Consider the following 16919-nt stretch of genomic DNA (forward strand, 5'->3'; position numbering starts at 1 on the left):
TCTGTTGGGGCATCAAGCACCCCAGAGCCAAAGCAGGCCCACCCTGCATTAGGAACAGTAAGCCTTCCTGAGCAGATCCACTAGATGGCCAGCAAAGGGAGGACGTGTCCTCCTTCGTCCCAACGGTGCTTTTTCAAGAGACAACTGGACTTTCTGGTTTTTCTTCGAAGATGTTTCGCTTCTCATCCAAGAAGCTTCTTCAGCTTTGATGGGATGGTGGGATGTTCAGTCAGAGCTGAAGAAGCTTCTTGGATGAGAAGTGAAACGTATTTGAAGAAAGACCAGAAAGTCCAGTTGCCTCATGTAAAAGCACTGTTGGAAGAAATGTCCTTCTGGGTTCGGCTCCAAGTGGGGAAAAAGACACTGGAGACATGGAGGCTGCTTGGAAAGATGGTTTTAATGGTGGACAGGACGACGTGGCTTGAGTCCTGAACAGAAAAGGTGATCACATGCTTCAATGTTGGTGGAGAAGAAGAGAAGGGTGTTTATTTTATCTAATTTTTAAAATGTTAGTGTTATATTAATTCGGTTTGTTTCTTGGATTGTTTCTAATTTTCTTTTAAGTTTTGTAATATGTGTTTTTTAATGCTGTATGACGCCCTGAGTCCTTTGGGAGAAGGGCGGCATATAAATCCAATAAAACAAAAACAAACAAACAAACAGATGCTGAGTCCCTGGTTTTATGCCCTCTCTGGCCTTTGATCTTGAGCTTGTATTCTGATTGGTTGTCAGGCTCCCATGGGGCCATGCAGGGGCAACTCTCTAGGCTGCGTTTTGAATCCAGGTTTGGTTGAGTTCTCAGATGCCATGTGGGGAGTTGGGTAAAGGGCCAATATTATCGTGCCTTAATCCCATCCCCCTGGAGCTGAAGGGGAGAACTCTTTATTGTGTAAAGGGACTGGCTTGGCCACCTTAATGGCCCATTGACAAAGTGGGTGGAGGCAGGAAGCAACAGGGAGCTACTCTCTCTTTATAAAACATGTTTCTTCCTTTTCACAGCCAGATAAATATTCTGCCTTTTCAATATTTCCTAGGATATTTCATTTTTCTGGGAGAGGGCTGGGTGATAACTTCCTACAATCCCTCCTTTTTTGTTTTCAAAATATGTGAGTGGAACGCACATGTTCTTGACAAAAGATTAAAATTGGTCAGATCAGGGAGTCTTAATTTTTCTGATGGAAAGGCATTGAGAGCCAGCAGAAGGATTCCTTCAGTGGCTCCCAGAGAGCTTTCAACCATGAAGGTCTGGCAACCAGGGCACAATTTCTGGAAAGAAATTTACAATTTTCCATACCAATTAATATCAAATATCACTTACTGTGAGCTTCCAGACAGGTTTCAAGCAAGCAGAAGTCCCAAAATTCTTCACAGCCGTGCTTTTCCTTTAAGTTACAGGCTGCCCATTTCAAAGGGATGGTTCTTGAACCTACCCTAGCTCTTATTTTAGTGATGCCAAATTGAGTTTAGCTAGTGTGCAATCCAGGCTATTTAGTATTTTTAAAATTACATACAATGAGCACCTGGACTCCTACTCATGAGACAACCAGTGCAACATAACCTGCTTTACTGGGCAATGGGGCAGCATCATTTTTGAGTCAGTCAGGGCTCAGGTTTTGAAGATTCTTTCTGCTACTCTTCAAATGGGGGAATTGCCTGAGGGGAATTGACCCCCCCCCCCCTGGGATACAAAAATCCCATTTCATTCTTTCTTCAAGCAAAGCAGTTATTACAATTATTTCAGGGAGCTGTATATAAGCCAATGAGCTCCATTTTCTATTATTAAAGGATCTCAACTTCCCTCCAGGTCTGGAAATGATTACATTGTCAGGCCTGTAGTTATGTTCCTTTTAGGATCTTTGGCCTGCCACACTTTCTATTAATTTCTTATGCTGTTTCATTAGTGTAGTAATTGGAAGGGGGGAATAGAAAGGAGTAAAATTGTGGAATGTGTTGTTGTCATTCTTTCTAGAAACCCACGGTCATCTTTTGTCTCCGCACCTCGACACCTGACCGGAAGCAGAGGGGTGTAGATGCCAGCGTGGAAGAAAAAGATTGGACCATGTGATGGATTGTGGGTGTGGGGATAGGATCATGAACTTTCAACTGGGTGGAATCCCAGGAAGCAAATTAGATTTGGGATTTCATAGCACAATGCCAACATGTCTGTCTTATTAAATTGGAACTTTAAGGAAAGTTTTGCCTTTGATTCTGATTTAATTCTGCATGACATTTGGAACGCTGACATTATTCCAAATCTCATTTTAAAATAAGGCACCAGAAAGGGGTGCTGAAGTCCCAACGCTGACCGGGACAGCGTAAAATATCAGCGAACAATTATGAGTAAGCTTTTGGAGATAAGAAACTGAGATGAGACGCTTCTCTGCAAATCTTCAAATGCAAAGGAATTTCTGCTTCAAGATTTGTTGCATCTGGGAAGAGGCACAGCCTGAGGGGGCTGGAACAGAGGGGGCTGGAAAGACTTTTTCTACTCACAACTAGAGGATGGCCAGAAGATGAAATGAATGGAGATCCCAGCCACCCTCACACAATCATCTCTGATGGGCTTCCTGGATCATTTCGGACAACTAAACGTGAGTGCATGCTCCCCCTCCTTCCCCCCAGCTTGGAAGCAAGGCTTGGGGAAAAAAACCTGGAGTGGAGGTTTGGACTCCTTCCAGACAGCAATAAATGAAATGGCTTATTACCCGGCAACTGAGAGGAAGACAGATTCTATATCAAAATGGGAATTTCAACCCAGACAGCAAGAAGGGATTTGGCCAGCATCTTTCACTTGCCAGCCACCACAAATTGGGCTGCAGCTTATGAATGAAGCACCACCAGATTGGGTTTTCTTCCCAGAGTATGGATGGATGAGATGCCACTGGGCACCTCCTGAGCCATCAACATGGGAAAATGCTCCAAGCCAGCAGAGGGCACCTACTTGGCCCATAACTCCTCCAAGCCAACAGAAGGGTCCTTGGCACATAAACCCCCCTAGCCAGCCATCATTGGTTGAGCTGCAACCTGTGAAGCAGGCAACCCCGGGATGGGTCTTAACCCCAGGTCATAGATGGGAGGAATGCCAGTGGGCACCTGCCCTCCCTCAGCAGATGGCACCATGGCAGAAAACTGGGCAGTGGCCAACCGAGGGATTGACTTCCCCACCGGTTCCAGTCTCCCCTGCAAGGCCCCAAAAGGTTCTTACCCCACCTTCCTACAGAGAAGCAATCTCCATGGAAGAAGGGTTTACCAAAGGGAGGCCTGTGGGATGGATGGCGGGAAAATGTGATGAAGCGGTTCCTCAGTTTAGAGATGTAACTAGGTTCCTTTCCTCGTGGGGGCCAATAAAATGCCAACGTTGCTGTCAACTTGGCCACAGAGCGTCAGAGTGCTTGGCTCCAGCCCCAATGCCACAAACGTTAGCACAAACCGCCACGGCGGTAAAGAGAAGGCCCCAGATGCCACCACAGAAGAGTCAACTGGGCACTACCTCTGTTAGAGGATCCCCAACTTAAGGTGACGAAGAGCCTTACCAAGGGGGAGGCCTCGGAGGAGGAAAAGGGCAAACAACCTCTGGAAGAGGATCCCCAACTTAAGGTGACAAAGAGTCCTACCAAGGTGGAGGCCGTGGAGGAGGGAAATGCCGAAGAACAAATGAGTGTACCAATCGCCACGGCAGTAAAGAGAGGGCCCCAGATGCCACCACAGAAGAGTCATCTAGGCCAGTGGTCGGCAAGCCGCGGCTCGCGAGCCACAAGCGGCTCTTTACACATTTTAATGCGGCTCTTCTGTGTGCCGGGCGCCCGCTCCCCTCCCTCCTCTCGGGCACTTCAAAACAAGCGCCCCTTTTTTCTTTTCGATCCACAATGATTAGGGAGGATCCTGAAGTCAGGCGGGGACGAGAAGCGAGGAGGCAGAAAAAGAAACGGAGTCTAAGGAGCTTCCCCCCCCGCCCCCTCCCAGCAAAAATCTAACCGGGGAGCCGGGCGGGCAGTAGCAAATTAGCCGATCACGCCGCGTGATCAGCTAATTTGCTACTGCCCGCCGGCTCCCTGATAAGATTTTTGCGGGGGGGGGGGGGGAGAAGCTCCTTAGCCTCCGTCTCTTTTTCTCCCTCCTCGCTTCTTGGGGCTCCACCAATGGGGAAGCAAGGCCCGCCCAGCGCCAGGCTTTGGGCTAACGCAGAGGTCTGCAAAGTTGGCTGTTTTAAGACTGGTGGACTTCAATTCTCAGAATTCTGGGAGTTGAAGTCCACCAGTCTTAAGAGCCAATTTTGCAGATCCCTGGGCTAATATGATTGATGCCCTTGGTGGACTTCAATTCTCAGAATTCTGGGAGTTGAAGTCCACAAGTCTTCAAGCTGTCAGGTTTGAAGACCCTGGGTTTTTTTTTCCTAAAGGGTTGGGGGTGCGAGGGTCTTGCAACTTGACAGGTTTAAGACTTGCATGCTTCAATGCCAGAGTTCCTGAGCCAACATGACTGGAGGAGGAATTCTGGGAGTTGAAGTCCACAAGTCTTCAAGCTGTCAGGTTTGAAGACCCCTGGGGTTTTTTTTTTCTAAAGGGTTAGGGGTGCAAGGGTCTTGCAACTTGACAGCTTTAAGACTTGCGTGCTTCAAATGCCAGAGTTTATTGAAACTAAAAACAGTGTACCATCCTATGTATTTTCGGTTTTAAAAATGTGGCTCTCAAAATAAATTTCAATCGTGGTTTTGGCGAGATTTGGCTCAGTTGAAAAAAAAGGTTGCCCACCACTGAACTAGGCCAACAACCTCTGGAAGAGGATCCCCAACTTAAGGTGACAAAGAGTCCTACCAAGGGGGAGGCCTCGGAGGAGGAAAAGGGCCAGCCGTGGATGATTGAATCCAAGAGCCCAGAACCTGCAGCACCTGCAGCAGAGAGCCCTAACTGACCATGGGAAGAGGTCACAACGGACTTCATTGTGGAACTCCCAGACAGCAGTGGGAACAGAGTAATCTGGACAGTTATTGGTTTGTTTTCCAAGCAGGCGCACTTCATTGCTTGCCCAGGATTGCCATCCGTAAAGAAATTAGCAAAAATGTTTGTGAAATACATTTATCGCCTGCACGAATTGCCCAAGAGGATCATTTCAGACCGTGGAGTCCAGTTCACAGCCAAGTTCTGGAGAGAGGTCCTGAGATCCATTGGGTCCAGACAAGAACTGAGCTCAGAGGTTCATCCCAGCATGACCTGCGCAGCAGAGAGCGCCAATGCGGTCCACAGCAGCACAGGATTAGCGGGTTTCCAGATTACCAGTGGCATGGAATTTGTTGCCATGCCTGAGTTGCCTAGAGAACCTCTTTCCTCCATGTCTTTGAATGAATGGATGGACATGCTAAAGAAAGGATGGGAGAATATGAAGAAGGCTCTAGCAGATGCGGCAGAAGCCTACAAGAAGCAAGCTGATCAACATCGCTCGCTCCAAAACCCCTACCGTGTGGGGGACGAAGTTTTTGTGTCTACCAAATACATAAGATTAGGAATGCCTAGCAAGGAATTGGGTCCAAAATTTCTAGGTCCATTCCCAATAGTGAAGATAGTTAACCCAGTTAAAGTTCAACTCAGTCTACCTGAGTTTTTATTTGGGGTATTTTAATTGTATTAAATTATTTAGAGGTTTTTAAACATTGTGTTTTTAATTGTTTTTTATTCATCAGCTCACCTCCTCCTTGTATATGTATATGTCTTGGTATACATTTTTGTTATATGTATGTTTGTTTATATATTTATTTCCTATGTTTTATTGTACGCCGCCCCGAGTCCTTCGGGAGAGGGTGCGGCTAAGAAATAAATATTTACCGTGTTTCCCCGAAAATACGCCAGGGGCTTATTTTCTTTTGCCCCACGAAATATGCCCTTGGGTTTATTATCAGGGAGGGCTTATTGTTTTGGGGCTGCCGGGCGGCTGCTCCCTTGTGAAGTGGCTCCCGAAGTGCCGGGCACAGCCTCAGGGGCAAAGCAGCCATGAGGTAACCATGCTCATGAGCTGCCGCCCGGCAAATCCCCTCTCCAGCCGGGAAGAGCGCCATTCACTGACCTAGGGGGTAATCCCCAAAGTGCCAAGCCATGTGGCGCTCTGCCCGCTCCCCAGCTCCTGCGGCTTGGCACATTCGGGATACCCCCTAGGTCAGTGCATGGAGCTCTGCCCGGCTAGAGAAGGGGGTTGCGCGAGCGCCTGTTCCGCTCGCAGCTTCACCAAGCCCTTGCCAGGCTCTCCCAGGCCACCGCCGCTGGCTGCTGCTGCTGCCCCCCGCCGCCGCCGCCGCCCCGCTGCTGCTGCCCGCCGCCGCCACCGCCCCGCTCCGCTCCGCGCAACTTCAAAACTCGGGCCGAGTCTTTCAGCATCGGCCGCTCTAGGAGTGCTCTCTATGGTGGGCCGGCTGCTGGAAAACTCCCTGTCCGGCAGCCAGCCCACCATAGAGAGCACTCCTGGAGCGGCCGATGCTGAAAGACTCGGCCCGAGTTTTGAAGCTGCGCGGAGCGGAGCGGGGCGGCGGCGGCGGGCAGCAGCAGCGGGGCGGCGGGCAGCAGCAGCAGCCAGCGGCGGTGGCCTGGGAGAGCCTGGCAAGGGCTTGGTGAAGCTGCGAGCGGAACAGGCGCTCGCGCAACCCCCTTCTCCAGCCGGGCAGAGCTCCATGCACTGACCTAGGGGGTATCCCGAATGTGCCAAGCCGCAGGAGCTGGGGAGCGGGCAGAGCGCCACATGGCTTGGCACTTTGGGGATTACCCCCTAGGTCAGTGAATGGCGCTCTTCCCGGCTGGAGAGGGGATTTGCCGGGCGGCTGCTCGTGGGCATGATTACCTCATGGCTGCTTTGCCCCTGAGGCTGTGCCCGGCTCTTCGGGAGCCAGTTCACAAGGGAGCAGCCGCCCGGCAACTCTCCCCTTCGGCCAGGCAGAACGCCACTCCCCAACCTAGCAGTATCCCGAAGGCAGCAAGCAACATGAGCGCTCCCCCCCTCCTGCGACTTGGCGCTTTCGGAATAACGCTAGGTCAGTGAGCGGTGCTCTGCCTGGCCGGAGGGGGGGGTTTATTTTCGGGGGTGGGCTTATATTTTTGCCCACACGAAAAATGTGGCATGGGTTTAGTTTCGGGACAGGTTGTATTTTCGGGGAAACACGGTATTATTATTACCCAGAAGTCTCGGGAAAATTGACCCAGAATTTCACTGTAGCTTGTTGAAGCCAGTAATTGGGTCTAACAGAAGAGCATCCCTGTGGACTCCTCAGTCACTTTGGGAAACTTTTTCCCTTTAAAAAAACAAACAAGGAGACAAATTTTAGAAGAGGACCTGGGAGTTAGCCCACACGCTTTCTGAATGTCTGGGCAACAAAGGAGATTGGAGAAAAAACTCAGGTAGAGCTTCTCTTCAGTTCATCTGATGGTAGCCAGAAATCAGCAAATTTGTTGACAAAATCTAAATCAAAACTGCCTTCTGGAGGCCAGGTTTCTACTTTAGGACCAATAGAGTAGGCTGGCCAGATAGATGTGCAGAGGGTTTTTTTGCTCAGGTCAAAGGTAAACCTCTAGTAGGAATTTCCTTCGTCTCATACATGCACACACAAGGCAACACTCTCCTCCTCCCCCCAAAAGGAAAAAAAAATCTATACTCACCTCGAAGAGTACAATCTTCCAGAGCTGAAAGACATGAGAACAAGGTCCCCTCCCCCACAGAAAAGGCTTTGTTGGAGGATTAGAGGTAAGGGGCGGCATTGGGGGTTCCTGCCAGTTCTAACCTTTTCTATAGAAGAGGTTCCACAAATCTACAGTGCCGTTTAGAACCGATTCCAGCTCCCTCCCCTGTCCATTCGCACATCATCAAGATGAAGAGCAAGAGGAGGAATTCTGGGAGTTGAAGTCCACAAGTCTTAAAGCTGTCAAGTTTGAACACCCCTGGGGTTTTTTTCCTAAAGGGTTAGAGGTGCACGTCTCTTGTAACTTGACAGCTTTAAGACTTGCGTGCTTCAAATGCCAGAGTTTCTGAGCCAACATTTTGGTTGCTAAGCAAGAGCGTTGTTAAGTGAATTTCACATTTTACAAGTTGGCCATGCCCACCCAGTCACATGGCTGCCAACCCACTCCCACTTGGTCACATGGCTGGAAGCCACTCCCACCTGGTCACATGGCCAGCAAGCCACTCCCACCAAGCAGGCCACACCTACAGAAGAGGTTCTAAAAAATTTTGAAACCCACCACTGGGGGCGGGGGGTAGCTAACTTGCAGGAAGAATTTGAAAAATAAAACCATCAGTTACTAAACAGATAAACTGGTAACATTATGGGGAGACAGGTGAGAAATGGGGTCTGGATTCACCTGCTTCAGGAAAGACATGAACAGGTAAAATCATTTAAACACACAATAACTGCAAGGATGAAACTTTTCTTGTAAATTAACTTAAAACATTTCCTGGGTTGTTACTTTAAGGTACAGGGAAGGAAGGAAGAATACAGTACTTCTCTTTACTCTGTTCTTGTTGGTCAAACAAACACAAAGTAAAGACTCCCCTCCCCCTTCATTCAGTTTTCTGGGCCCGACAAACTGAACGAAGGCAATTTCTGCCAGTTTACTCTTTTCCTTCATTGAACAATTTAAAATTCTTGTCTTTTTGGATTGGAGACATCTTATTACAATTATCTTGAAGGTGCACAAAGACCTAGACACACATATACACAAGGATAAGGAGAAAATAAGAGGGGGGGAAAAAGAGAACTCTCAGGTTTACACATCCTAGTCATTCCCAGCACAAATCTGTGAAATTAGGGAAGGCACAAATCTTAACAAATCACGTGGTTGCATAGAAGACAGAGAAAGAGACAAACAGACAAGAGAAGAAAAAAAAGAAACCCCAACATTTTCCCTTTTCTTTTAAGTACTTTCATGCAACCAAATTAGTTTTCCTGTATCATCTTTCACCAAAGCCCATTTGCTATACAGTTTCCTTGCTCTCCATGCCAACCAAGATAGGCATGTGCCTGGCGTCCCAGGCTTCAAGGAAATCTCCAAGGGAAATTCCTGTCACCCACGAGCTAACGCTTCCCATGACCCTTTACACTTTGGCCTAGCCGGGTGACCCGCCGTAAGTTTTCGGAAGAAAAAAATTCCGGGAAGGACTTTGATTCCCTCAACGAAGTATTCGGCCCCTTTCCTCGTAGGGAATTCTGCTAAGGTTTTCCAGATCCAAAAACCTGCTAAGGTTTTCCAGATCCACCTCTGCCCCTCTGCAGTTAATACTAGCACTTCCTTCTCTCTTTATGCACAATGAGCCTTTGCTTTTTTGCTTTCATAGGACAAAAGCAACAACAACAATAAAATTTTCATTCATTTTTCCATCCATTTTCACACACACTCTCCTTTCCCTAACAGAAGTGCTCTGGCCTGATCCTAATAATTTCCAGGCTCTCTTGGTAAAACACACAGAGGAACCAAGATCCAGCTGTGATTGGGAGAAAGATTTCACCATCACTCACACACATGCAGGCATACACACATTTCCCATGCTTTGCCATGCTTTAAAATTAAATTTTAGAGAATTAAAATTTAGAGGTACTCACCTTCTTTCCAGGCAGCCTTTGAGCTCAAACTCAAAACCCCTTTAAATCCTAGATCCAAATGGCTAAGGCCGAGATAAAGTCCACCCACAGACTCAATGGGGTCTGTGCCGGCATGGGAGGCTTACCTGGACCATGTCCACTGGTTAGGCTAGCTTGGAGTCCCATCTGGGGGGTGCCAATTGTTGGAAGAAATGTCCTTCTGGGTCCGGCTCCAAGTGGGGAAAAAGACACTGGAGACATGGAGGCTGCTTGGAAAGATGGTTTTAATGGTGGACAGGACCACATGGCTTGAGTCCTGAACAGAAAAGGTGATCACATGCTTCAATGTTGAAGAGAAGAAGAGAAGGGGTGAGATGCTGAGTCCCTGGTTTTAAGCCCTCTCTGGCCTTTGATCTTGAGCTTGTCTTCTGATTGGTTGTCAGACTCCCATGGGGCCATGCAGGGGCAACTCTCTAGGCTGCGTTTTGAATCCAGGTTTGGTTGAGTTCTCAGATGCCGTGTGGTGAGTTGGGTAAAGGGCCAATATTATCGTGCCTTAATCCCATCCCCCTTGGAGCTGAAGGGGAGAACTCTTTATTGTGTAAAGGGACTGGCTTGGCCACCTTAATGGCCCATTGACAAAGTGGGTGGAGGCAGGAAGCAACAGGGAGCTACTCTCTCTTTATAAAACATGTTTCTTCCTTTTCACATCCAGGGAAATGTAACCTTCTGCCTTTTCAATATTTCCTAGGATATTTTATTTTTCAGGGAGAGGGCTGGGTGATAACTTCCTACAGCACCTTTGGGATAGCCATGACCTGGATGACTGAAAATCTCCATTTGTCCTCCTTCGTGTCCTCATATGTGTGTATGGTATGTCCAGCCTACCAAAGAGAAGATCTAGAGGAGATATGATAGCTGTCCTCCAGCAGAGGGAAGAAAAGAAGGGGTCAACCCCTTAGCCAAAGCACCAGAGGGCAAAAGAGTGGAGGTTCATAAAGAGAGATCCCACCTAAAACTGGGGAGAAATTTCTTGACAGAGAGAACAATTAATCAATGGAACAGAAGTTGCCTCCGGAAGTTGTGGGTGCTCCATCAGTGGAGTTTTTCGAGAAGAGACTGGGCAGCCATTTGTCTGGAATGGTAGAGAGTCTCCTGCTTGATCAGGGGGTTGGACTAGAAGACCTCCAAGGTCCCACCTTCCAATCCCATTGTTCTATGTCCTGCAGCAAGCAGAGCCTCACATTTGTCAAGCCTGGTGAGCATTTAGCCATCTAATTTCTTTCGGAATAGCATTTCCCCTGAGATACTGTTCTTTCCTAACAAGCTCTGCTCTCTCCTTACAATAATTTTATTAGAACTTTAAAATAAAAATATAATTAAAATAAGAAAAATACAGAAAGTAAGAAGATTTAAAAAGATATAAAATTATGACCTCTTGCCCTTCTTTCTATCAAGTAATTGATGCCTTATTTTTTTTCCTCCTTCCTCTTTGACTCTTTAATAATCCCCATATCCACTCTGCGACATTTTCCAAACAATGGGATTTCTTTTTGAAAATTGTACCCTTGTTCTGCCGTTTATATTTTTGACTGCAAATGTACGTTGTTTCAAGGTGGCAGGTGTCCAGGAAGGACGCTTATGGGGGCATGCAATGGGTGGCAACCAGGCCCAGAGTTCAGGGGCTCTGCTGAAAGGAAGCTGTCATCCTTTTCCAATTGCAAGATTTCTAGGAAAGAGGGGCGAAGCCGTGGCTATTACAGCACTATCACCAGAGACCGTCCACTATGGCAGACACGTTAAGGTGAAGGAGGAGCCAGGAGTAAGGAAAGGGCCCCGGGAAATTGTGGGGAAATGCCTTACGGTTTTCAGCAGCGTCCGGTTGTCTCGGAGAGATCCCACCATGCCAATGAAAGAAACGGCAAAGATCATGAGGCCCAGGAGGATGAGGATGACGGCTGGGGCGAGGAAGAGCCCTTCCAGGGTCCGGTGCTTCTGCCTTTCCACTTCAGCGTAAATGCCCACGCAGAAGATGACAAGGCCGACCATCTGCAGAGGAGTGGAAGGAAAAGCAACTTAGACCCTCCAAGCCAAGGGAAGACTCTCTGGACCTTCCGCTCGGCCCCCGTCCAGGCAGCAAAGACAGCTGGTGGGGTGATGGCAAGGAAGGCTCTGCAGAGGTGACCTGTTCACATTTCTTGACGCTAGAAAAAAAATCTTCCAATATGAAAACAATAATATTTCACAAGTTAAAATCAATGCATGAATATCAGACCAAAGGGCTATAGACTTGCATGTATTTTATCTTCCATAACTTATCATGATGAGCTATAGATAGCCGATTGCTGTTTTCCTTATTTTATTAAAATATCTTATAAAGTCATTCCATAGAGTAAAAGCACTTTTCTTCCTTGTTTTTTCACTTGGTTTCAGTTTACACATTTATTTTTTCAACTAGGGCAATAGATGGCATTAGATCAAAGGAATTTTTCTTAGATGTCTACTCCAGATGTTTCCAATATTTTACTAATCTAGCAGCTATTCATTAAAAACCTAACACAGGTGTTGCTTCTCAAACTTATATTCTTACCAGAAAATAATGACCAAACGCCTAATGTATCTTTTTCTATGCTTTTGTTATGGTGCAATTTTCTGAAATACCCTACCCTCAAATGGGCTACCTTTGAGCAAGACCACTCATAAAGGCAAAAAAGTAGTTTAGTTCTGGCAACCCCTCCCGCATTTCAATGTGTTTGCTTTAACTATACATTCATTTCTGCAAATTTATGGAGAAGTTAGAAACATGTTTCATTCATCTATACATTTGTGAAAAAATCCACCAAAGGTGTCTTTCCAAGAGATAACCACGGGACAACTCTGACCTGGGGAGTGAGAATCTTCGAGGAGAATCGTGCCTACCAGGGAGTGGGCAGGAAATGCCTTGGTAAGCAAATGCCACCCACCCACCACCCACCTTCTAATCCAGAGCAGCAAGGCCGCCATAGCTATCCATCCTTCACACAATGGATCACAGGGAAGGACAGGAGTTTAATTCCGCTTTAAAGGTCAGTCATTTCAAACCAAGCAGCAGCAAATGCCTTATTAAAAAACAGCACCAGAGATCCAGTAAATGCCATCCGTCTCTCACAAGCTTTGCTCAGAAACCAGCCGGGGGTGGCGTTCCCTCAGCCCCCCCACAGGCCCAGGTGCTGCTGCTATCGGTATATTAGTAGTAACAGTCCTCCTCCTCCTCCCCCACTCCTCCTCCTGGCAGCTTTCAACTACATATGCTCTAAGACATTCAGATGGAATAATAATCACACCACTCAGAAGATGAGCAAAAGCTAATAAATAAATAAGTAAATAGCATCAAATTAAGGACAGCAGATAGCAGAGAAACTGATTCTTCAAAAGCTTCCAGAGGAAGGGACTCTCACTCCTGTAGCTCAAAGCAGGCTGGGGCCAGGCAGTTTCAAGAGTGTCTTCTCCCTATAGATGCCTCCTGAAAAACAGTCTTGACAGCATCTCTTGGTTTCCACACTAACTGAGATCTGCAAGTGAGCTTCTGCCCCCCCCGTCCCCAAGGTTCCCCCAGGAGAAGAAGCCTTCCCTCTAGGGACACTTTAAACAAGCAACAATATTGTTTTTCAAAATGTTTTTAGAAGCAAAGGGTTGAAAGGGACCCCAAACATCTGTAATGTCCAGGGAAACCTATCCTTGAGAAGGACCCATCCAGCCTCTGCTTAAAAGATTCCAGAGATGGAGAACCCACAGTCTACATGGCTACACAGTTTGACTCCGGGTGGATCTTACCATCACAAATACCACAAGTACCATTTCCTTATATTTGAACAATGGGCAAACCTCCCCCCCCCCTTTTAAATGTACATTGTCTAAGTCATGTTAATTATTTTAGAAATGTTAAGTAGATTGGACTATTGGGAAAAAAATACCTTACGTACTGCAAGCAACATACAGCCACTTTGCTAAGAGCCAAACATATAATGTCAGTCTGGAGCAAAGTTATTATTCTTTCTGTTAAAATTTCCTTCCTCAGAAATTATGAATCAGTGTTGATGTGCAAATGTGCAAAGGGAGAGAGCAGTCTATGGTCTTTTTATCAAATATTTCCATGTGCTCTTTGCTCCTCTCAGAACTTCAACAGATTAAGAGTTGGAAGGGATCTTGTAGGTCATCTAGTCCAACCCCTCCATCCCAAGCAGGAGGCCCTACACCATTTCTGACAGATGGCAGTCCAGTCTCTTCTTGAAAGCTTCCATGGATGGAGCTCCCACAACTTCTGAATGCAAATTCTTCTGAATCTTTATTCTTATTGTCATAAAAAAAAACCTATGGTACATGGGTATGTACCATATGGTAAATGGTACATGTGGTAAATGGTTCATATGGTAAATGACACTAAGCCATGATATTTTTAGTCGTGGTTTGTTAAAACCATGCTTGCACTAAGCCTGAACTCCAGTTTGAACAAATTGCAATTGCTTACAAGTTTCCTTGGCATTAAACAAGTCATTGCTTTCATAACTATGATGATGGTGAATAAATCATATAAAAACATCAAGACTTCTACATAGTGAACTTGTGTTAAATTAAACCAACAGAGGAGAAACAAAAGCCTCAATTCAATATACAATTCTTCAACAAAGCAGAACAGAGTCAGGAGCATCGTGACAGCAAAATAGAAGATGCAAGCTGGACCTACAAAATGCCGTAGCATCCAAAACCGGTTCAATATTTCCAGAAAGATCCAGGCCAAAGCCCTGAGCCTCAAGCAGTTAAGGAGAGCCCCCAGGGAGTCCCCTCCAAACAGACAGAGAACTGAGGCTGTTCAAGAATCTAAGTGTCCTGGCTGACCATTGCTTAAGTATGCTCCAGCAATGTACCTATCAGCAGGTGTGCAGAGCATACTTTTTTATTATTTGCAACAAGATTTTCCTTCAGATTTCCAAAAGAATTCAGGAAAAAAAGGGCTACAGATAGTCCTCTTTTAGCAATCACAACTAGGATTAGCAATTTGGTAATTCAGGTAAGTAATGGCTCACAAACTCATCCTAATTGCAAACAGTTGCTAAATGAGGGCTAACTGTGTTGCCAGAGGAAGATAATACCCCGTTTCCCCAAATCAAAAATTTAGCCTCTGCCCGGCTTCCTGGGAACACCCCAAACTGGGATTTGTTGTGTCAAGATAAAATTAGATTTTTTTAAAAAAATGTTTCATTTCTCATCCAAGAAGCATTTTCAGGTCTTCAGCAGAGAAAAATGTTCAAAGGGGGGAAAAAAAACAAGGAAGTCCCACTGCCCTTTGGAAAAAGCACCTTTGGGATAAACACAATCTGGATAATTGAGGGCCTCCGTATCACTGAGCCACTGGCAAATAACAAAAAACATTTACCAAAAATTAAAATTACCATAAGCATGGTTTTGTTTAGTACAATTGTCATGGAAAGGGGTGCCCCCCCCCCCATTTACTAGCCCAGAACCAAAGAAGAGATGAAAGAGGCCTGATTTCTACCCTTCTTCCGTTGTCTAGGGTAAACTTTAAACCACCAGAATGAAGCCACCTTCCTGGCTTTGTGGTAGGTTTGTGGTAGAAGCCAACATGTCAGCATGCTGGCCGGGCTCTGCATCTCTCCACATTCGCAGTGTGCAATCTGCCAAGAGCCTCACTTTTTATATATCGGACAGGATTATTTCCACGTCATTGGATGGGGAAGAGGTTTGCCCCATGCTAGCAGGAATGGGGGGGCGGGGAGCGCTTAGCCTTTGGGAAACCAGGGGCTTAAGGCCCCATGGAACCAGAGAGGAGGACAAATCCTCCTCCCTCCTGGGGATTCCAGAAGGTTCTTAAAGCTGGCTTTGAGTGGGGTTAATGTAGAAATCTATTTCAATGTGTGTTGCTTTTAAGATAATTTTAGTCTGAGCTGGCTGTGTAATTTTAGGGCTATAACGAATTTGAATGAATGAATGAATGAACACACGCACGCACACACTAACATGCACAGAAGCCATTCCCAAACTTGTCTCACTGGAAGCCCATCAGATAGGTCGGAGCTTGGCAAGGTTTTTCCAGTTGTGTTTCCTGAGAACAGGATGTGTGGTTTCTTGAGAAACCAAGGGCACGAAAAGGAAAGGTTTGCTCAACCACAGAGCCAATTTCCCCCCTCTCTCTCTCCAGCTTCCTTAGAGCTCGGGGATCCTCATGCTACACACGTGCCATCGTTTCCAGAGAAAGCGTGGAAGCCTCTGGGCAAGAGTCACACCTGGAGGAGACGGGACTGGTTGAGGCTTGTGGGGGTTGCATAGAGGGCGCCCAGGTAGACGGGCACAACCGGGGCTCTCCAGCTGACAAAGGAACCACTTCCCCAGAGTCGTTTTCTGGGCCGAGACACACGAAGGGCTTGACTGGAACTCCTGCTCAGCCCTTCAGAGGGGAACAACCGGCTCAGAAACGGGAGCGGAGAATCCAGGCGGAGCCCTTTCTGTGCAGCGGCCAAGGAAACGGCCGCTCGAGGCTCGTCCGGCAACCGAGCAGCGCCCAAACCGTAGAAAGAAGCGAAGGCCCGACTCTCCGGGCGGCGGGAGGCTCGGACAGTCCGCCCGACAGGCGCCCACCACCGGCCTCGCTCCACCGGCACAGGCCAGGAAAGGGGCGGGGGGCGGCCGGCAAGGCGGGGGCGGCTGCCCAGGGGAGCGGGAGGGCGAGGCGGGGGCGGCCGCCGCTCCGCTTGCCGCGCCTGGAGGGGTGGCCTACCGAGAAGAGGGTGGAGGACGCCGAGAGCGCGAACTTGACGCAGTAGTAGTAGGGCAGCGAGTCCCGCCAGGCCGGCTCCGAGACGCCCATCGCTCCGCAGGGCCGCCGAGACGCCGCCGCCGCCGCCGCCGCCGCCAGGAAGGCCGGGCGGGCACCTGCGCGGGGAGGCGTCAGCTGTGCCCGCTGGGCGCGGCGCTTTCTCTTTCTCCGGGGCTTTCCTGCACTTCCGCTGGGAACGCCAAGGCAAGGAGAGGGGCGGCTGGCCCCAGGCCGCCCCCCTTCCCGCCCGCCCAGAGCCCCCAGGGGCGCTTTCGGCCGGCCGGGTGGCGGAGCCTGCTTCCCGGTCTCTGGGGCAGCCTCCGTCCCTCCGTGCAAGCGCTCCGGGCCCCGCTCTTCGCTCGGGAGGCGGACGGTCAAGCTCTGCACGACGCCCCGCGCAGGGGTGAAATTCCAGCGCCTCGGCCCGGCTGGGACGGGCTGCTCGGGGCGCTTGGAATCGGTTCGCCGAGCCGCTGCAAATCGCCCCTGGTTGCCCAGCCCACGCCGCAACACAAGCAGGGCCTGCTCGGGCTTTGGCCGGGGGTCGCCGCGCTCCTT

The 16919-nt window shown here is 48.2% G+C and overlaps 1 protein-coding gene across 4 annotated transcripts in view; it reads right to left on the bottom strand.

Moving 5' to 3' along the window:
* LOC309396259 (tetraspanin-15-like) overlaps positions 1-16630 on the bottom strand; it is a 50237-nt gene extending 33607 nt beyond the window's left edge. For 3 of the 4 annotated variants that reach the window (XR_014176077.1, XM_081961251.1, XM_081961250.1), the window contains exons 1-2: positions 16323-16630; positions 11414-11599 (exon numbers count right to left, since the gene is read on the bottom strand). Coding sequence is in view for 3 of the 4 variants with exons in the window: in XM_081961251.1 (XP_081817377.1) it covers positions 11414-11599; positions 16323-16412 (276 nt within the window). In the remaining variant the exon portion in view is untranslated. Of the gene's footprint in view, positions 1-11413; positions 11600-12432; positions 12696-16322 lie in introns of those variants that run through there. The other variant, XM_081961252.1, reaches the window with a different exon arrangement.
* Between the last annotated feature and the right edge of the window lie 289 nt (positions 16631-16919).

Source organism: Natrix helvetica (assembly GCF_964273705.1).
Source record: "Natrix helvetica genome assembly, chromosome: 8".
Taxonomy (NCBI): Eukaryota; Metazoa; Chordata; class Lepidosauria; order Squamata; family Natricidae; genus Natrix; species Natrix helvetica.